This window comes from Chanos chanos, chromosome 6 (genome assembly GCF_902362185.1).
Source record: "Chanos chanos chromosome 6, fChaCha1.1, whole genome shotgun sequence".
Classification (NCBI taxonomy): domain Eukaryota; kingdom Metazoa; phylum Chordata; class Actinopteri; order Gonorynchiformes; family Chanidae; genus Chanos; species Chanos chanos.
In genome coordinates this window covers 21,578,841-21,603,268 of record NC_044500.1, presented here as the reverse complement: position 1 = coordinate 21,603,268, position 24,428 = coordinate 21,578,841, and the positions used below count along the sequence as shown (strand labels likewise).

The window sequence follows — 24,428 nt, the reverse complement described above, 5'->3', positions numbered from 1 at the left end:
ATCCAGGTGTCCTCACCATCGATGTGGGGCATTGTGACAGTCAGTTTGATGAGGTTGGGGTGATCTGGATCATCGGCTCCTGTGTAGCGCAGTTTGGCGGAGAAGGGTTCTGCTCCCACTGTGCCCAAGACACGGGGCTGACACATACCTTGAACAGACAATGCTGAACCGGTTAATTTACAGATCAGACCTGGAAGAATGCAAGCCTTATCTCTACTCCAGCACCAGTATTAGCCTCCTGTAAATTAGATTCATTTATGAAATGCGTTCTGTTACGCAAAAAACTTGACTGGACGTTCCAGTGTCTGAATGATGGGGTTGACAGTTTTTCACTCACCCTCCTCCATACTAATGGACACGATGGTGCTGCTTACTTCCAGACCTTCATCTCCATTAGAGTTGACTGCGCGGGCCGCGCACTGCACCCTCGACCCTGCCTGAAAATAGATGGAGTCCAGGGTGATGAACTTGGAGGAGGTAAAGAAGGTGTTGAAGTCCACTTCTCGCATAGGGCTGGTCACCCCGTCAGTGCCGGTTGGCGCGCTGACGAGCCAGCGGTAGCGTGTCAGAGTGTCGTTAATGTTCTCGCTAACGCAGATTGAGCCTGTCTTGTCAAAGTCGGGATGTTTGGGGTTGCATGCCTGAGAGGGAGAGATGGAGAGAGGGATGGAGAAAGAAGAAAAAGAAAAAGATTGGTCTCTGATGAGAGCACACACTAATAAAAGTCAAAAGAAATCCTGACACAGAGGAAAGGGTATATAATGAAATCCTTTGAAAAAGTTTCAGTCCTTGTATTGCTTTTAAGAGACAGTAATAGTGTTTTTCAAAGCATGAGGCTGTGGGATTATGTAAAGTCAAACAAAATGTTGGAGAGATTGCAGTGAATAAACTTGTTAAAGGGTTGTAGCACTAAATAAATTGACTTGAACAGATCTTTTTTTTTTAAAGTACACATACGGTAACACAGACGACAGGATATCCTGCAGCTGGGAGACTGTTCCTGCTAATGTCATCATACTGCAACAGAGACACAACCATGGGCACGGAAGGGAAAGTTACATCTGCCATGCTGTTTGTCTCCTCAATGTAGATGATGGCCTTGCTCATCTGTCAGCAGAGAGAAGAAGCACTATGAACAACATCGTGGCTCAAATAATTTCTGAGGCCTTTTATTTTTCGTCTTTTTTATTTAACCTTTTTTTTTTAACAAAAAGCAATGGATTCGATAGAGGGCTCTGCAATTTTCTTGTGCCACTCTGGATAATACATCTCCCTGGTCTTCAGACACAGAATTACACTTTATCACAGTGGCAGGAAAATTACAATGGTTAAAACAACTTCTGTTAATAGGTCCTGCACTGACAAAAAAACATAAACAAAGAATATAGTTCAAATATATGTATACTGCCTGCCATATTATACATGAAAGACAGATCAAACGTTTGTTCCTCTCAGATCCTTCAAAAACTCATACACTGGTTGCAAATTACTTTTTAGTCACGTTAATCACGTTGGTCTGATGGTACAGGGTTTGACACCAGAGCGTTAAATATCGGCTCTTTGATTCACACAAGCTCTCTGCTCCTGTGCTGACTCTGTGGATGTGGGAGGCTGGTGTACAGCTGCTCGTATGTAATTTTCTGACTCTCTGGCTCATACCTGGGTCTCTGCAACCATGTTCTCATCAGGTTTCAGATGAATGGTGAAGGCCTCTCTCATCTCCCGGATGTTGTCGTAAATGATCTCCACCTCTACAAAGTGCTGAGTGTCTCCTTCTTTGAACTCAATGTCTGGTGAATCAGAGAGAGATTGATGTAAAGTAAGACAGAGGTTAGTTTTAGGCTTGCTATTACTCCTTCAACACTTTGGTCTTCTTCTTTCACCTGCATACTTGTTTTCCTATTTCTTTTTCTTAAGTCTTCGATTTTAAGTGACTAAACAGAGAAACTGATTCAAAACATCAAAAAGCTTCCGAACATGTAAAAACGGTGTATTTGTTGAGTTTTCTCACCCTGTGAGATGGGGTGGTAGTCCTCTCCAGATGAAGCTGAGCCGTCCTTAGTGTGCACACGCACCACTGAAACCTTGGATGTGTCCCCAACCCTCACCACAGGAACCATCACCACGGAGACGTGGCCCAGCTCTTTGGGTTCACTCACGCTGAACTTGGTCTCTCCGAACCTGATTATGGCCTCTGTGAGAACAAGCCCATCGTCACTAAACGTCCTGTGTTCAAATCTAACTACTTTTCATCAACCACATTCACACGAGCTAGTAATGTTTACCTAATATGTTCTAGCCCACTGTGCATTTCAAGCTGTGTTATGGTTTTCCTACTCAATACAGAGACTATAACCGGTTCTTCCGGTTGAGCAGTATGCGAATGAGATGTCAGGAGATGAGCAGTATGTGAGTGAGATGTCAGTAGATGAGCTGTGAGTGAATGAGATGTCGGGAAATGTCAGAGATGAGTAGTATGTGAGTGAGATGTCAGGAGATGAGCAGTATGTGAATGAGATGTCAGGAGATGAGCGGTATGTGAATGAGATGTCAGGAGAGGAGCTGGTGTCTGGGTAGTATCTTACTGTCAGCATCATCCTTTATCTTAATGAGTGTTTCATTCTGTACTCCTATGGCCGCCCCAAATGGAGAGTTGCTTTTAGGGCTCCCCAGTACCAGTCTCAGCTCCTCATCCTCCTCATAGTCAGTGTCATCAACCAGAGTGAGTACACAGGGCTTCTCTACCTCCCCTGCACACAGAACACAAATGCCCAGCTGACGTTAACCAGCCCACACCAACCCTATCACTCCTGACTGCCTCTGGGGACAATCCTGCCTGGTCAGATCACCTGCTACTTGAATTTTCTTTTTCATGATTTACATTTCTATAATTAAAAAAAAGAGAGAAAGACACGGTTCTGTGGTTTCTGAGGGATCTCCACAAATGTACACTTGACCAGGACATTTCTGAGGTAAAATAACAAAGAGACAGTAGCATCGAATGTAAAATGACCAAAGTGCTAACATTGAGGTAATCATGTTTGTAAAAGAGAAAGGTTTCATGGACATTACAAATACACTGAACATGTTCTTCAGGACACTGATTCAGAGGTTGGTCCAGGTGAATGAATACAGTTCTTTGCCATTTGTAAAGATGGACCTGGTAAGAAGGTGATGACGGATGCATCTGTGTTCGGACGCTCATTGAAGTCCATCATGACTTGGGCAGAGCCTTGACGGCTGTAGCAGCGCACCGTGGATTTGTAGCTGAGGTCTCCGCTGCGGTACAGGATGGCAGAGATCTGCCTGTCATTCTCATTGCCCATATACATGGCATCTCTGAATTGCACCTTTGGCACTTCAAAAGGAAAGTGAATATGCATTAGTAATGCAGTTATTGATCAGGAACAGTTATCAATGACAGAGTCACTGATTAAGACTACGTTAAGTCAGTAAGAAAATAAATGAGAAAAGGAATCATATTGACCAAGTCCTGGTCTCTACTGTTATGTGAAAAGTTGTTTAATAGATGGCCTCTGGTGTACTTCTACCTCAAGATGTCAGATTTAAGGGTCAAAGGATGCAACCCCTGTGTTTTATCAGATGGAAGAACGGGGATTTTCATGCCTATGAACACCACACTACATAATGTGATCACCACACTACATAGCATGTGAACAACACACTACATAGCATGTGCTTCTTGACAAAAACACACTGAGTGTTGTCTTTTTGCCTTATGTAGAGATGTAATGCATGTTAATGAAGTGTTTTTGCCTTATGTTGAAATGTCATGCACATTAATGAAGTGTTTCTGCCTTGTGTTGAAATGTCATGCACATTAATGAAGTGTTTCTGCCTTGTGTTGAAATGTCATGCACATTAATGAAGTGTTTCTGCCTTGTGTTGACATGTCATGCACATTAATGAAGTGTTTCTGCCTTATGTTGAAATGTAATGCACGTTAATGAAGTGTTTTACCGGATTTCACAATTGGAGGACTAAATTAAAACCAAAGATTTTCTGTATCTTTTTTCCTTGAGATATACTCACAGTCGGAGACAGAGTCGTTGATGAAGATGGTGGTCTTGCTTGGCTCTCCCAGAATGCCATTCATGGGCATACGGAGGACCAGCTCAAATTTTTCTGGCCCTTCCAGCACAGGCTGGCCCAGGTCATCCAGGATTGTCACACGGAAGATCTGCATGGTTACCCCTGGGGCAAAGTCCAAGTTTTTGCTGATACCAACGTAGTCTATGCCAGCTGCAGTCAAGACAGTGGGACAGAGGGAGGCCTGATCAAAAAGCAGATACTGTACCATAGTGCAGGATGTATTTCAGTATATCAGCTGAAAAACAGCTGAATAGGAAATCAAGGGGAGTTTATTCCAAATGAATATTTGATTTCCATGTCAACTTGAAAGCCCCTTTTGAGATGAAAGCTCTTTTGCTTCCCTATCTTTTCTGTCAGTGTAACGACAGCTCGCCTGTAAACACACCAGTCTCTTCTTAAATTCATAGCTGTTTTTTCTAGCGTGGTAGAGTTGTAAGTCTGTGGCTGTGAGGTTGCTGAGAGCTTAAAGGCTGAGAGCATTCCAGAATGCTAAGTGACGTGAAACTTGAAGGAACACATAAGATGTGTTGAAATGGCTTCGTTTTCTTCCTTGCATTAGATAATGTTTGGTCTCATGATTACACTGTGACAGCAGAGTTCATGTCACCTGCTATCTCCAGACAAACAAACTCGGCTGTTCACTCACTTGGCACTTGGAGAGCACCAATCTGACCACCCACCTTTTCTTTTCAATTTATTTCCCATCTCACTGAGGTAACCATACTATGTTTGTCAATGTGTTTCTGCATTTTGACATGAAGATAAGATTTCACAACCACAATATTTACTTTTATGAAGAATGAGGCAAAGTGTGGGGAGCTGAGGAACACAGGCTAGCTCAGATAGGCCAGAGGGAAGAGGGGTTAAGACGACAGTTGCCAGACGTGCCCAAAAACTTCTCTCTCAAACACTCCAGGGAGCAAGAATGTGTGTGTAAGGGTGAGAGTTGCGCTCTGCATTCCAAACACACTGCGTTTTCTGAGCGAACTGTCAGATCTGTCAGATCTGGAGCCAGAGACCTGTAGCATTTGACCTCTGCACACAAAAATCCAAGTGGTGCATCTCTCATTGTGTTTCTATGCCCCGGGTTTATTCAACATGTATATTTTATATAGCACTCATGCAACATTTATACATCTTTTTTTCTGTCTTTCTTTCTGTGTGAGTAACAGATCAGTCTTGAGGTCTTTAAAATACTACATGCTTTTAAATCGGTTTAAACAAGCTCACTTTTGAACACACTCTAATCTAAATACTCTAAGCTAAATGAAAGCTTTGAATAATAATAATAATAATAATAATAATAATAATAATACGTTTATTTAGAGCCCAATATCACTATTTATAGTCTCAAAGGGCTTTACATGTCTATAACAAAGTCAAATCAAAATTATATTATGCATAAGTTCGAGAAAATAGATAAGTCTTTAGTCTCGTTTTAAAGGTATTGAGAGAGTTTGCCTCTCTAACTTCTGTAGGTAAACCATTCCAGAGGAAGGGAGAGCGGTAGGAAAAGGCTCGGTTGCCAGCGGACTTCTTTTTAACTCTCGGAATGACTAATAGTCCAGAATCTTGAGACCGCACGGTGCGAGGTGGGTTATAGGGTGTTATTAAGTCAGACAGGTGGGAAGGCGCAAGCCCATGTAAAATTTTATATGTTAATAAGAGGACCTTAAAATGCAAACACTAAAACATTTGAGCCAACAAGAGTTGACTATTTAAAATTGTATTACTATTTAAAAATCACCATCATTAAATAGCATGGATTGGTCTTATGTAACTGCTGTGGGATATGTTGATAAATTGTTGATTGGTACCAGTATATATATATATGTATATCCAAGTGCTGTCAGTATATATGTATATATGTCCATGTGCTGTCAGTATATATGTATGTATGTCCATGCCATGTGCTGTTAGTATATATGTATGTATGTCCATGTGCTGTCAGTATATATGTATGTATGTCCATGCCATGTGCAGTCAGTATATATGTATGTATGTCCATGTGCTATCAGGATTCCTATCAAACTGTGTAATCACATACATTCTGCTGAAACAGGGTCTGTTTTTTTCGATCGGACTGTGACGGTGGCCGTTTTGGTAAGGTCAGTGCCGGTTCTCCATACTTTCACCTCAACGTAGCCATCACTCTCATCTACACGGTACTCCATTTCCCCAAAGTAGAAGACAGGTGCTGGGGAAAAACACAAGGCATTTTGATTATCACACTCGCATTATAGAAACACTGATACATACACACTCACATTATAGAAACACAGATACATACACACATCATAGAAACACAGATACATACAAACTAACATCACAGAAACACATATACACACACAAGCACATTATAGAAACACAGATGCAAACAAACTTACATTATAGAAACATAGATACACACACATGCACATTATAGAAAGACAGACACACACACACATACTCACATTATAGAAACAAACACGTGAGGTACAGCACTTTTCATAGAGGGATAAACTGCTATCTTAAAGATGACTTAATTATGTGAGTTTCCATATTTAGCGTTGTGCTATGAACATTGTGAGTACAGTACAACAATGTGACATTTCAGCATTTTAATGCATTTGCAGCATGTATTTAATCAGGTAAACATTGTCATTGTAATTACAGAGCATGCCTGGGCCTCAGGATCCTTGGGGGCTCTATTAACGCAAGACCAAGCTTTAGAATACACTTCCCATTTTTGGCCTTGGTATAGACATGCCCTCATGTGACAGCACGGATTATGGGACGTTAGAATCCTGGCACGAGTCTAGACCTGTCTGAACGCAATTACCGCTTCTGTGCCATGGAATTTACCCCCCTCCACACTCTTCTTACTCAGAGATTTCTACGTCCCCACCATGTTTAAAAAAACAGAGACAGGTTTAACCCTTGGTTTCCAAAAGTGTTTTTGCTGTCTTGAAGGTGATCATAGAATGTAGCCTCTTACACACCAACTAGAGGAAAGGTGACTAAACCCAGAGAAAATAAACAGGGTAACATGTACAATTTCCATTATTTGTCAAGAGATTTGAGCTCTTTCCCAGTCAAGTGAACACAGATGTAACAAAAAACAGTGGCTTCATTTCCCTTAGATAACTCAGACTATTGTCCTATCAGGAAGGAATACATTATGGCTCTCAGGGTCCATCGTTGATGGACAGTGTTTTTTTGTTGTTGTTGTTGTCATGGTAATGAACAGTTCACAGCGTATGTCAGTCAGTCTCCTGGCATGATGACCATTGAAGTGTTTGTATGGATCCCCATCCAAATTTAGAATCACAGCTTAATCTTTCTGTCACGGTCGAAGACTCATTTCCTAAAAAAGTTAGTTTCTCCTTAAAAAAATGGAGAAAATCAGGTATGCATTCAATTACATGAATTAATTTACATTTGTAAGTGTACAAAAAGTGTACAGAATCATTAAACAGTCCACTCAAAGCAGTTAATATTTTGTAAGCTATGTTGGACGACCTTATGTTGCAAAAAAATTCTAATACTTTACACATTTCTGACTTTTTTTTTTTTTTTTTTTTGCATATTTGGTGAAATCTTATCCTCAGGCAAACTGTGCTCTGGGCATTGCCCTAAGGGTTTGATTAATGAGGCAAAAGAAAAAAAGGAGTGAAATTCTCCTTGTGGCTACAATTATATTACAAAATGTTCACAAAAGCACTTTTCTTACTTTTCTGTCAGGCAGACACTTTTGTGAAACTGCGCTGAGTGTATGGTGACATCCATCATCTGTTCACACAGACATGCTAGACATGGTGAGCTTTTGAGTGACGGGTGGTCTTGGGGACCAGACAGAGTTCTTTTGGCTCGGAAGCACTTTGCATAGATGTACCATGATGCTCCAGTAACCAAAGATGGTTCATTTGTATGGCAGACAACCAGCAGGCATCACAGTGGCATGGCCCATTAACTGAGAGACAAAGCATCACCTCCCCCTGCCCCCACCCACCCACACATACACAGACATTCACACACACACACGCACACACACACACACACACACACACACACAGCCCCTATTCAGTTACCTGCATGACAAGCAGTCATGTCTGCCAGAGCTCAAACTTCACCTGAGCTCTCAAAATTACACCACAGTAATTTTCACATTAACACCGTCACACTGTATTACAACAACACGTTACTCTTTGTTAACGGTGTGAGGTGTATCATTCTATACCAGTGAAAACAAAGGCTGTCAAATCTTAATGAGATTTGCTTCTCAGGAATCTTAATCAAATGTCTGTTTTAGCTCAAGGCCACGGTGTCAGAAACAGCGCATGGGTGTACTAGAGGAGAAGAAAGGTTCATTTGTTTCATTAATTGTTCTTCTGATGCCGTTCTTCCTCATTATGTGTGAATAAAATGTGTTTGCATATAATAAATATGTGAGGTTTGAAATCAGTTCTTCTCCATCACACGTCCTTTTTTATTGCTAAGAAAACAAGAACATGAATGAGCTAATGTCAGAAGAGAAACTAAGAACATGAATAAGTTCATGTCAGAAGAGAAAATAAGATCCCACTAGCTAATTAATTTTTAAGCTTCACAATTTAAACTGTGCGTTCAATCATTTTTTACAAGAAAATTTTACCTTAAATAATTCAATATCGTTATAGTCCTTGCTGAGGGTTCAATTCATTGTATGCCGCTCCACAGCCACAGACAGGCAAAGCCAAACAGTCTCACTCAGTGTAGTTTTCCTCTTTACACCAGGCAAAAACTCTCCCTCAAACCCTCACAGCTCTGGCACTACACTCTAAAACACTGACAGAGCTGAGTTGAGACAAACTGTGATACAAGCATTGCCTAACTCCTGTGCCACAGTTCAAACCCTTGGCATTAGACACAGTTTATGCACATGATTGTCACGCCCTGGTCCCTCTGTCTCCAGTGTCACCTTTTTTTTTCATTTGTTCTCCCTCTAGTGTTGGGTCTGGGTCCTGTTTTCACTGTCTTCTCTTGTTTTCCCCCCCTTCTGTCAGTTTTTGATGCATTCCCCTCCCAACCTATGGGGAATTTTAAGTATATGTCACTTTTGGTTCCTGTCATTGTGCATGTAAAGCTGATGGTTGACAGTGCAATGTGAAACTGCATCTGTGTTTAACTGCTGCAATACATAGCTGGCTAGTCTTTAATAAGACAAATAACTGCTAGCATAATAACAGTGGCAAGATGACCTTATTTCTTTCCATTCAAGTTTTGGTGGCGTTATGGCTTTCCTACGGTCTCTTGGCAGTTGCTGTGGTATTAACGGTAATGAATGAGATGTATATGACCATCCATTGGTGGTGTGCGAGAGGGTGGGCCCTAAAGAAAAAGGTCAAAGAAATGCAAATGCACACGCAATGAACGGCGACTGTGGCCAAAACCCGCGAATTTGGTTTTGGCTATTTAGAAATCCCGGCCGGACACGTCCAAAAAAAGAGGACATGTCCAGGTAAAAGAGGACATATGATCACCCTAGCACACAAATACACACATGCACATGCATGCACATGCACTCACACACACACACACACACACACACACACACACACACACAAACACACACACATGCGCACGCGCACACACACGCGCACACACACACACACACACACACACAAACACACATACATAAACACACACATACAATCACATGCTCCAAGAAAGTGCACTTGAACTTTTCATATCCTTCCTCCAATGTGGTAGTTTTTCTTTTTTTTTTTTTTTTTTACGAAGGGTAATCTGTAGAGAGGCTCTGCTACGTTACATTATATCACTCTAGGGAAGAAAACCATGACTGAGTTAGCATGACATTCTTCTGTGGATCACAAAGTTTGCACTTTCTTTTTTTAAGACATTTTCTCAGGAACTCACAATGCATTTCGATGCACAGATATGAAAAATTCTAGAATGAAGAGGCATATGAAAAAATTTCAGTGAAAGAGAAAATATAGAAAAGGACCTCATATTCAAAGACAACATTCACTCATCCACTCAACTGACATTAATAAGTGTTTGACTCTGTGCTGAGTTTTTTGTTTCAGAGTGCATTGAAACAGCTCTCAGTTGCACTTTTTCACCAGTGAATAACTGTGTGTGATCTCTCCTTACATTAAGTGTGACATAGTACAGTTAAATAATTAGGTTGCATGTTGGTAAAGTGAATAAATTAATTACCCACAAAATGCAATAAATTAATTGCCCACAAACTGTATAATTAGCTTATGAGATGTCTGTTCACTTGGGAGAATGTGCTGTAAGAAGTACCTGGCCAGCATCACTCACAGGAAAGTTTTTTACATCTTAAAGCAATCAGAGCAGTCAAACTGGATAAATCAGCAACATCAGAACATTCAAACTGGATAAATCAGTAAAATCAGAACACTCAAACTGGACAAATAAGTAAAATCAGAACACTCAAACTGGACAAATAAGTAAAATCAGAACACTCAAACTGGACAAATAAGTAAAATCAGAACACTCAAACTGGACAAATAAGTAAAATCAGAACACTCAAACTGGACAAATAAGTAAAATCAGAACACTCAAACTGGACAAATCAGTAAAATCAGAACATTCTAACTGGGCCTCTGTAAAATGCACAAGTTTGAGCTTAGCAGGATCCACAGTGGATCTCTCCTGTAAACAGGATGGGACTTCAGCAGCAGTGGACTGTTTAAGAGTCCACTTCATTAAACACACAGATAGCTTTAATGGCAGAAAGGCCCCATTCTGCCACAGACCTTTAGCTTTGCAGACTTCATGCAAATTAGTCATTCGGAGAATGTCTTGAGGAGAATGAAATGTTTACTGAGTGACTGCTCATTAAATTTCACTGTCTGAATGTCGGTGTGACGGAGGGCTCTGTCGGTAACCACGGCGGCACTTTTGATTGACACCCAAACGCATTACATTCCCCTCCCCGTTTGTAGTTAGACGCTTCTGTGAGTGCACGCACAGAATTAGCGGCTAAATATGTTCCATTTGCATACACGCAATCACAACCACAACATAATTCATCCCGGTCCTACATAACACAAATCTACACAGACACAAAAATCCATTTAAAGCCTTGTTTATTGTCTTATCTGTTCGTCGTTTTTGAAGATCTTCGTTTGTCGTTGTTTGTAAATGCGCGTTATGTTTGTCCACTGTCTTCCGTGTTGGCTATGGCTATGGATGCTGCAAAAGGCCAAACTAAGTCACGATTTCCCGGACGGGAAAAGCTTGGTGGGTAGCTCTTTCGCGCCACGAGCTGGTGGGGCAAACCATGCCCGAGTATTAGAACATAAAACATATTAAAGAAATGGCTTGTGGAAATGGTTATTTTAAATATTATGACCTTTTTATCATCACCGTGGGATGTGTAAATTGAATGTGATTTTTAGAAATGCCTCAAATTATAACAGGGGGAAAAAAAGGAGGAAAAATGTATTTGGTGATCAAGCCTCCAATATGGTATGAGCTAGGGGCGGGGCTTAGGATAGAAGAAGAGCCCCGGGGTACCTAGAAAGGGAAGAGTAGTTGGGAGAACTCGGTCATGGTAGGACCATTGAGAGTTGAGTACATTAAATCGCGTTTGTATATACACCTGTAAATTTGGATTCCTTTTGTTTTTGCTTTGTCTTTTGTTTTCTGAAATTTAAAAACGTATTTTGCACTTTTTGGAATTTTTTTTTTTTTTTTCACGGAATTTTGCGTTGTTGGGCTGTTTGGGGAAACACTGTAAATAAAACACCATTGCACTGAAGTGCTATTGCGGCGGAGCCAGTCATTTTTTTAGTTCAAACCACCCACGAATCACGTCACTCCACGACAGTCGGTGAGGACCTCTGTTCACGTTATGGAGGCTGTAAGACCAAAATCTGGGAAGAGATAAAGACATTTTCAGGGCAAACTACAAAGGGTTTTTTTTTCTTCACTTTCAGCTGTTTCTGAAAAAAATTTCAACAGTTTACCATGTTTGTGTGTTTGTTTGTTTGCTTGCTTTTTATATCCCCAGGTTCACTGAGCATTAACACATTTCAAACAAAAGACTTCTTTTTTTTTTTTTTTTACAATACATGAGTGTTTTCATAAAACTGCAGTTAAGGGAGGAAAAAATAGCAAGAATTGCAGTAAACATGGCTGAATTAGTTTGATGTTACTGTGGATCTGTCATATCTGACCCATCAACCTCCTTTACAAACACGTTTCTCAATGACACATGCTGCGATGAATCCACAAAGCTGAGCAAAACAACAGAAGACGCTTTGAAAAGCACTCTGCTCTGGCAACAGCAGTAAAGCCTGTGTGTTTCTGCCACGCTGCCATCAGAAAAGATTGACTTGTCTCAAAATCAAACTACTCTTCAGACGTCTTTGACAGAATTTGAAATCCTGAAATCCACACTCTATAGTCTTCAATAAACCATATAGATGAGTCTATTTCAACAACAGTGACAACAACAACAAAAAAAATATTTCAAGTAAGACAGCAGAGGGAAAACTTCAAGCTCTTCTTCATTTTTCAGCTGTGCTTATTTTGGATAAAATAAGTAGTTGATGGGAACAGGTCATTTTGTGGAACCAGAATGCTTTGAAAATCTGCAAACTAATTTGATGTCTGTGGGGCAATGGTTATGTGCAACAGCTATAGGCGGAGGAGGACGGTCGCCTGACAGGTATCTGAGGCGGCAAAAGACACCTTCTACATTTCAACATCTGTTGTCTCTCCATCAACACTGACCTCAATTCCAGCCAAGGAGTCTTAATGACAGGTTCTTACCCCCAGATATATACCCCCGATGCCCATCTCCTTTTCCCAACGGCCTCTTAATCATAGCCTTTAAAAAAAAATTTACAGGCAAAGGGAGCATCAGACCGTTTATTCCTACAGGTCTCATGTGGAGGTACAAGTGTCCTCATGTTTTACAGCTTTCACACCCTGCTCCTCCCGGATGCCCGCAAAGACGATTGAGTCTGTATTAAACAGTAATTACACTTGCATGAGCGTACATGTCATTTCAGTCTCATCACTAGCGCATGAGCTGTGCGAATACACAGAGGGAGTGTTCATGCTGACGGCTCCCTATGGAACAACAGGAGTTGATTAGGAGACAGCTGTGTGTGAGTGCTGCTCTGTGAGTGGATGGAGAGATGATTGACAAGGTGAGGGGCCATGGGACTCTGCCAGGCTCTCTGTCTGAGATGCCTTAAACCGTGCAGATAATCAGAATTACTTTAAAAGGACACAGCTGAACACTCTCCATCCCAACATTAATGGGGCCGCAAGCTGAGACTCAATGAGGATGCTAGGCACTGGTGGCATCCCAACAATCTATCCCAGTACTCCTGAGATTTTACACCCAGTATGGGTCTGTTGGCTAATGTGTAAGCATGTGCATTTGTGTGTGCATACGTGCAACGGAGCTACAGCCTGTTCCAACTTAAAAGGAATAGACGAAATACTTGGTGTAAACAAGGAAAAGACGTTTATTTGTGCACACTAGCAGCTTACCGAAAAACAGTAGCAAACAGGGATTGCAATGGCAGCATCTACACCAGAAAACATAACTAAAATAATCATTTTCTGATGTTTAGGGTGGCCAACTAGATGGTTAGGAAGTTTATTCGGATTCTATCATTGCACACCTTCACACAGCAATAATGTATTCTGGACAAATACTTACGGTGTAGATGCGGCCATTGGTTGTCACTTGTAAGACCTGACTATAGTGCTGCTGGCTGATTTGGGATGCTCATCACTTGAAGAATCACCATGTGGAAAAAATACACTCCTACACTCTTTGCACAGCATCTGTCCTGCCTCTTATTCTGTGACGCAAGGTCATCCTTCACAATTGGTGTTAGAAGTGGGATCCACATCAAAGGAGGATGGTGCTAGAGATGCCACCCAAGATCTGGCAGGACAAGGGAGGAGAGCTAGGCCTGGAGCTGGAGCCAGACCAAGATGGTGCATTGAGTTCGACAGAGGCACAGGGAGCTGGCATGGTCTCAAGAAGCAGAGATACCCGCACAGCAGTGGCACCAGGGTGCTTCTGTAGTCACAGGCTACATGGGACGAAAGAATGGAGCAAGTGATGATCCGGCAAGACCAGCGCTGGTGGAGCATGCAACACCAGTTTCAGCAGCTCCAGGGCCAGGTGGCCAACATACGGGGGAAGTGGTGACCGAGAATGCAGTGAAGAGTCCAGGTCAGGTAGCCGCCAGACACCAACCGAGGGAGAACCACGGGTAGGCTTTGGAGAGCCCAAGCTTCACCCACTAACACAGGATGAGGACATTGAGCACTCTCTGACTACTTTCGAAAGGATGGCAGCAGCCTGCAGATGGCCAGAGGTGATGTGGGCTATTAGATTGGTACCCCTCCTTGAGGGAAAAGCCCGAAGTGCCTATGTGGCCATGGACAATGAGGACACAGACGATTACAGCAAGGTCAAGGAGGCCACCTTGAAAAAATATGAGATCAATGCTGAGACCGAGATCCGGCCAGATGAGACACCTTGTGAGCTGTATGTGCGGCTCAAGGAGCTTTTCGCCAAATGGGTCCGACTAGAGAAACACACAGTCCAGCAGGTCATCATCTTGGAGCAGTTTATGCGAATGGTGAGCCCTGACATGGCAGTGTGGATCAAAGAGCATGACCCCAAGACAGCAGAAAGCGACAGAACAGGGCTGAAATTCAGCAGCTGTAACTCAGGTCCACCCTGTCAGGACACTGGCAGAAAGCAGTCAGTGACAAAGACAGTTGTGAGACAGATGTGAACTGCCTCACACCATCTCTCTGTGCCACTTGTAGACCTGTGAAAAATTCACTTTTCATGAACCTGGTGTGTTTCAGTTCTGAGACCCATACAGAGCAGAGTAGAGCAGAACCAGGCCTGCGGTCCTACCATGTCCAGAAGGACATTTATGACTTTACCATTGGCCTTTCAGATGGAATTTCACTAAAGTTTCTCCATAATGATAATTCTTTCATTCTGCAACATGTCCTACTGCTGAAACAGTCACAACTTCTTCATTTTTTCCCATCCTGATGGCACTATCAATAGAACTCATTCAGACTGCACATGGAAGAGTGTGTCCTAAAAAAGACTAAAATAATCTTGGAGTTGTTGCTAAACAGTCAATCATGTCTCACAGTTGTCAGGGGAATTGAAGTGCTGCCATCAGACGGTAGCTTCAGGCAATGTTTTCTTTTTTTCCCTCCTCTTCCAGCTATTTGAAATTCTTGACACCAGCCAGGACAGAGATTTAAAAAGACAGTTGGAAAAATGTACACAAAGAAAGACTCCAGCAAGGTCACACTGATCCTCATCCTGAACCTTCATTTCAGACAAAGACCCTTTATGGAACAGACACTGAGTAAGACACATACAAATCTTCAGACAGTCATTTAGCTCTCTAAACACTAATAAAACATCAAATAGCACAGCTGATTGAACTGGACATTGGTTTATTAACATGTGGATACTGCAAACTGAAAATATGCAGTGGTTTATGTCCACTCATAATTCACCCCAGGACTGGTGTACATTAAAGAATTAAAAGCTGATGTCTGTGGAAGACTTTTCCGTGAAACCCTCATCTTAACAAGCCATTAATTAAATCATCCATCTATACTCGACCTCTACCTACTACCCTGACAACTCTATCCCCTAATACACCACTTATCACTCCTTCTTTACTCGACCTCTTCCTACTACCCTGAAAACTCTATCCCCTAATGCACTACTTATCATTCCATGATGTGTACTTCACAATACTTCTGCCCATACTGACCTATGAGCACTTACTCTTTTTATGCGGCAGTTTACGTCGGGGGGGCTCTCTGACCCACTTGTAACTCTACTATACTTAGTGATGGCACTTGTGCAACAATCGGCTCCTCAATGACTATTTACTTGGTTTTGTTCTCTGTCTGTTTTGAAAGTCGCTTTGGATAAAAGAGTCTTAACATGAATAACTATAAATGTGATGTAAATCTAATGTAGTACTCATGAATCTCATACTTTACATACACTTCATATAAAGCTTTGAGTGCAGGGACTTCCAACCTCTGGAAAAGAACAGAGGCTAAATAAAATTGTTGCAGTTGCCTATGAAACTGTTAGCGCTCTCAATAAAGACAGTAAAGAGAATTATACCTCCATAATTGTCTAAAAAGATTTTAAAATTACACAATTTGGTCCTAGACAAAGATTTACAAGTAACATTTTTTTTACAAGTAACATCTGTTTTTGTTCAAGCATATAGTTTAAGCGTCAGAATTACTGGAACCCCAAAAGATTCCTAGAAATAAAAAAAAAAAAAAATCAAATCAACCAAAGTTTTTGTATGATGGCTACCTCTGCAACTTGAAAACCATGGAAAAGTGTGTGAACAGGGTGGTGCTTAAAGGACAGGAAGCAAGTGGGAGTGATTCTCTGTAGAGAAATGGTATAGTCTCTCCCAGTGTGTTCTCTTTTAACATAGAGCATAGACAGAGGAGAGTAGAGAGACAAATTCTGTCTTCTCTCATCTCCTAACACTTAACAGAGCAAGCACAGGAGTTTCTTCATCATGAAGGCCATGTGATAGGCTAAGCTGGGTCTGCCTTTCACATTTGCATTTGGATGCTAAAGAAGACAGCACACGCGCGCACACACATGCACACACAGATAGAGACAGAGAGAGAGAAAGAGACAGAGACAGAAAAAAACAGAACTGGTTTTGTGGGGTTTTTTTCGGAGTTACCCCCTGTTGAGAAGAGAGAAGGGCAGTTGTAGAGAGGTTTCAGATCCGAGACTGCAGATACTGAACTCTTGACCTTTATGACTTTGGTCTTTTAAACAGGCTCCCTGAATGATCACAGCTTGCCTGCTGAGAGACTTTTTTATCACTTGTTCAGAGTTTATGGTCAGGCGTATTTTAAAATGACACCATAATCGTGGCTTTCTCACAACACTGTTCAAGTGACAATCATGCAGCTGTTTCACTGCTCAGTCTGAAGAAAACAATAAGTAACATCAACAACAACAAATTAAAAAAACCTTGGGAAAACTAGTCTGGAAACAATTTGAAAACTTTCATGATCTAATAATTCTAATAACATTGGAACAAAACCTTCAGAGTGGACATTTGGAGGAATACTCAGTTTTCATTTGTAAAGTTAACTGTTTCCAGTCAAGATTTTCTTCATTTTGGGGCCAGAAGGTGACAATCACAGTGGGATTACTGGTCAGCAAAATTCTGTGAAGCCCTCTAAACTCCACGGACCTGCAGTTGTCCTGACACTCTAAGAAAATACCCAGGAGTTCAGAGGTGGGCATTTGTCAGGTTGTCATGGATCAGTTTACAGCCAAAGAGAACATGAGTCAGGAACTATGTCAGACATGCAGTCCTTCTTAATGCAGGTTCACACCATGTACACTCCTTGCCGGAGCATCTGTCCCTGTTCCTGGGGATGAATGGTCCGGCAGAGGTTGGAGAGATGTCATGAAACCATGTAATGAAACCATTCCTCCTCCATCTGCAGGGGCAGGACATTAACATGGGTTTTCCTTAATGCACACAGACAATTAACTAAAGACTTTTTCTTAATGCACCCAGACACAAAACTAAAGACTTTCCTTATGCACACAGATACTAAACTAAAGACTTTTCCTTAGTGCACACAGACATTGAGCTAAAGACTCAGACTATTCAGATATTCGTAAGTATATGGTTTTCAATTTTGGGATTCAGATATTCTGTTTTTTATTTTTTTCCTTTTGTTTCGCTAAATTTAGGCTATCAAAAAGGGTGAACTGCAAAATACATTTTGTCAGCACATTCTTGTACTATATTTATACGTTTTAATTGCACTGTTAAATTGTGTAAATAACGTAAAACTTCCAATAAATGCCGAGGCATTTATTTACTTTAATCACTTAACTTTACCGGCGTTAATTGAAAACTCCCTAATGCACACAGACACTGAACAAAAGACTTTCCTTAATGCACACAGACACTGAACAAAAGACTTTCCTTTAGTGCACACAGACAATGAACTAAAGACTTTTCCTTAATGCACACAGATACTGAACTAAACACAGACATTGATAAAAATGATAAAAAGAAGCTATGAACAGGAGGGAAAAGGTAGTCGTTGAGAGAAAGACATTCTGGTAGTGCACACTGTTAGCTACTGTGGGTTGTAAGGGCTCTCGGAGTAAGGAGGGGAGTGTGTAACTAAAATAAGATGATGGTGGATTTTGAGTCTTTTGGGTAGGGAGTGCAGTGTGAAGCTAATTTTGCATTCACTGCAGTTGAGCTGTGTGAGAGATAGGGCAGCTGTGAACTATGAGAGGGGGTACACATTCTGGAGTGTCTGAAAATCACTGTCTGGAGAGTTGATCTCGCATAGAAACACATCACTGAGAAATCTGTGATCACTGTGCGGAAAGGTCTAGATTTTTCAAATTTCTCCAACCAACGGAAAACTATTATCCATTTTTACACTCGTACATGACAGAATTATTCACACTGTAAGGATGTTGGAAGAAATTGAGATTGCATCAACCTAATTATCTCCCTTCAAAGGAGGGTTTGATCTGATGAAAAACGGTGATTCAGTGATTATTTTTCTATCGGGTCTTTGAGCTGCAGTCTTGCCTGCCCAGGATGTGTGGGCTGTGTTGTGGAGATTGCTGGAATAGATAGCCTGGGAGGACAGGCCCTGAGGTGCAGTTGAACAAAGAGGCACCGCCAGCCATATAGAGGAGAGAGCCACACCTCTGACCATGCCTGGAGATCAACAATAAGGGCTTCCGCTTAGGAACACAAAACACACAAAACACACAAAAACGCTACCTGTGTGTGTGTGTACGGACACACAGGCAAGCACAGACAGAGTCACAGACACACACACACAGACTTATGTATCTATCCACACACACACACACACAAATATTTGTGTGTCTGTGCAAGTGGACAAGCATGCACACAGTCACACACACACACACACAGACACACACACTTATTTACTTATTTATCTGTCCATACTCACACACACACACACACACACACACACATACACACACACACGTGTGTGTGTCTGTGCACGTGGACACACATGCACACACACAGTCACACACACACACACACACAGACACGCATACACACGTATACAGGCACACACACAGCTGTCTTCTCTTTCTTTCTCTCTTTCTTTCTTTCTTTCTTTCTTTCTTTCTTTCTTTCTTTCTCTTGCTCTCTCTCTCTCTCTCTCTCTCTATTAACCCCTACAGTATGTCACCATTTATTTGTGCTTCTCTTGGTCGTCCTGTGAATTCCCATGACCAGCCATGGGAGACTTAATGTGTTACTTCCCTCATGTAAGATTCCTCTCCACTGAATCTGACAACTAGAAGGTAAAAGCCGTCTCCCTAATGACACAACACAATCTGTCTCAGGTTCCAGACAGGACTGGTATATCTCCTCATATCCCATAGGACACAATTGTTGATACTGTTTGAGTTGCTTTATATTTGACATAACAGTGTTTGTGAACAGCACTGTTTGGGCGTGGAGAACTTCTACGTATTTGGTATTTCAGAAGCGCTTTTAAACCAACAACAACAACAACAACAACAGCAATAACAACGCCAAATGGTCTTGGTACATTGTTTTCTCACAATCAGCATAATAAATGTTTTTCTACTGTCAAAGGATCCATCTGTTTTAGCCTGCATGATATTACCCTTTCCTTCACTTTTATGCTTCACAGATATGTGACAAAAATAAAAAATGTAGTTTGTAAGTTTGATATATTTCATGAATGCAAACATACAGTGTGATCTTGCTTCCTATTCCCAGAGTGCAAGAATCTTTCTAAAACAATGACAGTTAACACATTTTAAGACATTTCAAGAGGAATTGTGAAAGACTTTTGGAAACACTGTAAAAGATAGGGCGAGAGTCTCACATCATATGTATGGAAAACATTTCTGTAATGTCTACTTATTTTACTTTATGTAAGTGCTGTGCTCTGTATATTCATTATACTTTTGTTCTGGAGCAGATTGCAAGACCTTGATTATGAGTAAAAACATACGCCTACTGTGTGCTGTCTTACAAGATAGCCGAGTGAGAAAATTACTGATCATTTACCTAATAACAGTCAAAGTAGCACAATTGACAATATGCATACAAAACGGAAAACAAGCTTAATCAAGCACGCATCAATAACTCAGTAACTAAGTTCATAATTACATAATTATGAATTAAACATTATGAATCAGTATTATCCACGGAATTAGACTGAGATTCCTTACCGTCGTCCATGTCGGGCAGGATCATGACCCGAGTGGTTGGGAATTCTGGGCCCAGTCGTCCACCCATGGGCATGCCGAGGGTGACGTTGAAACTCTCCTCGGCCTCGTAAAGCGAGTCATCAATGATAACGACGCGGCACGACTTCTCTGTCTCATCCCTGTCAAAGCGCAGCACACTGCTGTGCTCCTCTGGCCTGGAGATGTAGTCTGAGTAGGACAGCACCGTGGTGGGGATGGTACCTGTGGCAGTAGCTATGGAAACGACAGGCGAGTTAAAATAGACATTTTAGAGAGGAATATTTTGGTGCAGAGTTTGACTGTAGCAGTAACTATGGAGACAAGGAGGGGGGGGATTAAAACAGATGACCTTAGAGAAGAGTAGACTAGTGTAGATGTTAGTGGTAGCAGTGACTGTAGAACAGAGGTCAGCCCAGTGCAGTAGAACAGGACAGCTCTAGTAAATCAGTGGTGTTGGGAGGTCTACCCTACCTTGCTGGGTAAAGCAGATGACCATGAGCTCTTGACTGACATCCCCTGTTCTCCTGACAGGGATCAGTAACTCCCCAACATCCTCCTCTATGGAATAGACAGCTGAGGGAATGAATACTGTGGACTCTGTAGAGATATAGAAAAAAAACATCAGCCCTATAGTAAAAACATTTACAACAAACTGTGAGGAGACATAATACTATCATGAATTTGGAAATGACACAAAAACAAATGGAGATGTATGGAAATGGTAGAATTCAAATGCATTGATCTTTCTTTGTAACCTCAATCCCCTGAAGCTACCAAAGGAGTTCACTGGACTCCTATCACTGACCACTGATCAAAATGCACAGTCAAGATTACTTGAAGAGCTCAGAGTCAGGTCTGTGTGGACAGTTTTCAACAAGTTTTTACAGAACATATGCCATGAAATGTGCATCCAAAGGTTTTCTGAGCAGAATTATTGATTACTTGTTCTTACAATGAACAGATGTGACATATAGCTTAAGAGAGATTGTATATTTCCAAAATCACTTTTCCAAAATGAATTGTGGCACATCTCCACTCCACAGTCCAGCATGGTCATCACACGACAGCGTAGAATAAGCATGCTTCTTCAGTCCCTGTTTTGCTGTACACAGCAACAGACGAATATAAAACCCAGTCTACATAAAAATAGAACACTTTTGCTCTTTTTTCCCATTCTACCAGCACAGAACTTCAAAAAAAGCTTTGTCTTTTTCTACCAGTGTCTTCCATATGCCCCCCCACCCCACTTCCTCACTCTACAGATTGGAGTGAGTGGGAGAGTGCAGGGCCCTTACTTTTCATCTCTAGAACGGGGTGTCGTGGAGACATGAAAAAAGCTATCAAAATCCTAGCTTGCCATATAAAAAAGTTGTCCGGATGCGAGTGAGATAACATTGGGAAGCACAGTGTGTTGGCGGCAGTGAAGCCCCATGTTTTCCTCACCATCTCGGGAGTGGGAGGCAATGCTACTGCTAGCCATGAAATTTAGTTTTAAAAAGGAACAGTTACAGGTTACGTAACATCCAACACACGCAGTAACTGTTCTTTTTTATCCTGGGCCAGACTAAAGAGGCTCTCTGATAAAGAGCCTGTTTGTCCATCTGATTAACATCTCAGGCTTTTATTAGAATATACAATACTGTGGAGCCTATGGTGGAGCAGACAGTGCCACAGACAGACAGAGCAGAAGCTTTGTTAGCAGGATCAGGTGATCAGTGCCTGGGGCAGATGTTTGGAATGTTACTGACTGACCCCATAGAGCAGAGCCCTCTGAGAACCATTCCACTGCATCATGGGCTAAAGAGAGACTGGAAACGTATAGGCCAAGACAGCGTTTCTATCTGGAACTAAAACACTGATGTTTATTACAGATTTTGACTTCAGCTCTGCTTTGTATTTTAAGGCTTCTGGAGTAAAAAGCTGTAGAAATGGCCAGAAATGATAACATTCATTTTACCACACTGAGCTGAAATTATTTAAAAAGCTTTTCTACACAGGGTGTAAAAACAGACAAGTGCATGTTTTGGATTATACCATAACACAACAAACTCTTACTCTATGTTAAAGCTGCATGAGGGTCTACCACATCAGACTGAACCAAGGACCAGAACAACACACTGGATCAGGACCAAAGACAGGCAGTCTTTAAAAGATTGGTGGTCCACATTGACTTGATTAAATGAACAGAAAACATTTTTACTGAGAGACAAATAGTGGAGAGTTGGTGAAGAAATAAGATTAACACTCACCATCTCCAGGGTCAACAATCTCCACTGTGGCCACGTCTGGGAACTCCAGCGCCGCCATAACAGGCTCTGACAGAACAATCTGGAATGTCTCCGACTGCTCAAAGGTGATGTCAGAAAGGATCCGCACCTTCCAGGTGGCTGTTGTTTGGCCTGGATTAAACTGGACCTGTTTCTGGGATTTTCCACGGAAGTCTTTGTCCTTCTGTGCAGTGCCATCTTTGGTCCCAATGCCTGAGTTAGACAACAGCCAGAGTGCAAACAATCAACAACAGACTCTCTCTGTGTGTTAATACAGAGTGTGGATGCAGAGTCAATTAGGAAACTATGATCATTAATACACAGCCGTGGTGTGAATACAGATCCTTAGACATGAAGCAAGAGACTCTTCAAGACTCAACAACACTCTTAAGTCTGCAACACCGTGCCATTAAACATATCGATGACAGTGTCTATATTAATAACTGATAACCTGCCAGTGCCTATGTCTCTACATTAGTCTCATTATGAATTTCTCATTTAAACATCTTAAACTTTGTCAGAGCTCCAAGCTTTGTCAAACTGTCCATCAAAGTCAGCCTTGTTTATGTTTTCAACTGACGAGAACTTGGAAGAAAATAGAAACACTGAAATGCCCAAACATGCAATATGAGCTACATCATTGCGTGGAATGACAGAGAGGCAAAGGACAGTGTGAAGAGTGGCAGGGGGGTTGGGGGGGGGGGCATCCATACGTGATGCAACAGTACTGCAATGAGGCCATTGTGCCTTCAAACAGAATGGCTCAGCACAATGATAGGAGGATAACCACACAGGACAATTCAATGGCTAACACTGACTACGTGACCGTGTCCCTCCGTAACTGACCAAAGGACCACGCCCACCTGACACTCTAACTCTGACCAAATGACCACATCCATCACTGACCAAATGACCACACCCATCTGACGCTCTGACACTGACCATAGCCCTCTGACACTGAGTGCCTGACCATACCCTTCTGTAACTAACAACCTGACTACACCCTTCTGTTAATGTCAATGACTGTCTCACCATGCCCCTCTAAAATTAACAACCTGGCCAGACCCCTCTGACACTGACCACCTGACCATGGCTGTACACTTGGAAAAACTATCTCTCCTCATAACCACCTATGTTTGTCTTCCTCTGCAGAAACTCCAGTGTTGTCATTGGATCCAGCTAATGGTATTAACATTCAAAATCATTTTACATGATATCAGATGATGTCCTTTCTTTTTTTTTAAATTTTGATATCAAGTTTTTAAACTTTGATGTCAGATTTTGATATCTGATATATGTTCACGAGGCATATTTCTTGTGTACTGGATAACTCACTCGCACCAAGACACATGGAGTATATGAAGCTCTTGATAGCACTGGGGGCATGGGAGAAGAGAACATGTAAAGGAAAGACAGGAATATGACAGTCGGGTAAGACCATGTCTCTCTTCAGTTTCATGAAATTCCTTGAGAGCAAACTGCACATAAATAACCAAAGTTGTAGTTCTGGACTATGAATTGCATATGTAGATAATAAGGTTCTTATTCAAATAAAAGAGGGAAGGGCAGTTCACAGGGCAGTTTATCACTATGTCTGCACTGTGCTAAAACAGTTTGCCATGTTGGAAGTGTTAAAACAGTTCGCCATGAATTCTGTTCATTCCAAGAGGCTGTTTCCTGTGGGGCACATTCAAACTGTAAAATTGTCA

At 41.6% G+C, this 24,428-nt stretch overlaps 1 protein-coding gene across 4 annotated transcripts in view; it reads right to left on the bottom strand.

The window, feature by feature from the left end:
* Positions 1-24,428, bottom strand: part of frem2b (FRAS1 related extracellular matrix 2b) — a 69,799-nt gene that overhangs the window by 8,901 nt on the left and 36,470 nt on the right. For all 4 annotated transcript variants that reach the window (XM_030776213.1, XM_030776216.1, XM_030776214.1 and 1 more), the window contains exons 4-15: positions 22,702-22,932; positions 20,924-21,049; positions 20,435-20,686; positions 6,161-6,310; positions 4,054-4,263; positions 3,161-3,358; positions 2,586-2,750; positions 2,012-2,194; positions 1,660-1,790; positions 958-1,107; positions 338-641; positions 17-148 (exon numbers count right to left, since the gene is read on the bottom strand). In XM_030776213.1, the coding sequence (XP_030632073.1) occupies positions 17-148; positions 338-641; positions 958-1,107; positions 1,660-1,790; positions 2,012-2,194; positions 2,586-2,750; positions 3,161-3,358; positions 4,054-4,263; positions 6,161-6,310; positions 20,435-20,686; positions 20,924-21,049; positions 22,702-22,932 (2,232 nt within the window). The remainder of the gene's footprint in view (positions 1-16; positions 149-337; positions 642-957; positions 1,108-1,659; positions 1,791-2,011; positions 2,195-2,585; positions 2,751-3,160; positions 3,359-4,053; positions 4,264-6,160; positions 6,311-20,434; positions 20,687-20,923; positions 21,050-22,701; positions 22,933-24,428) is intronic.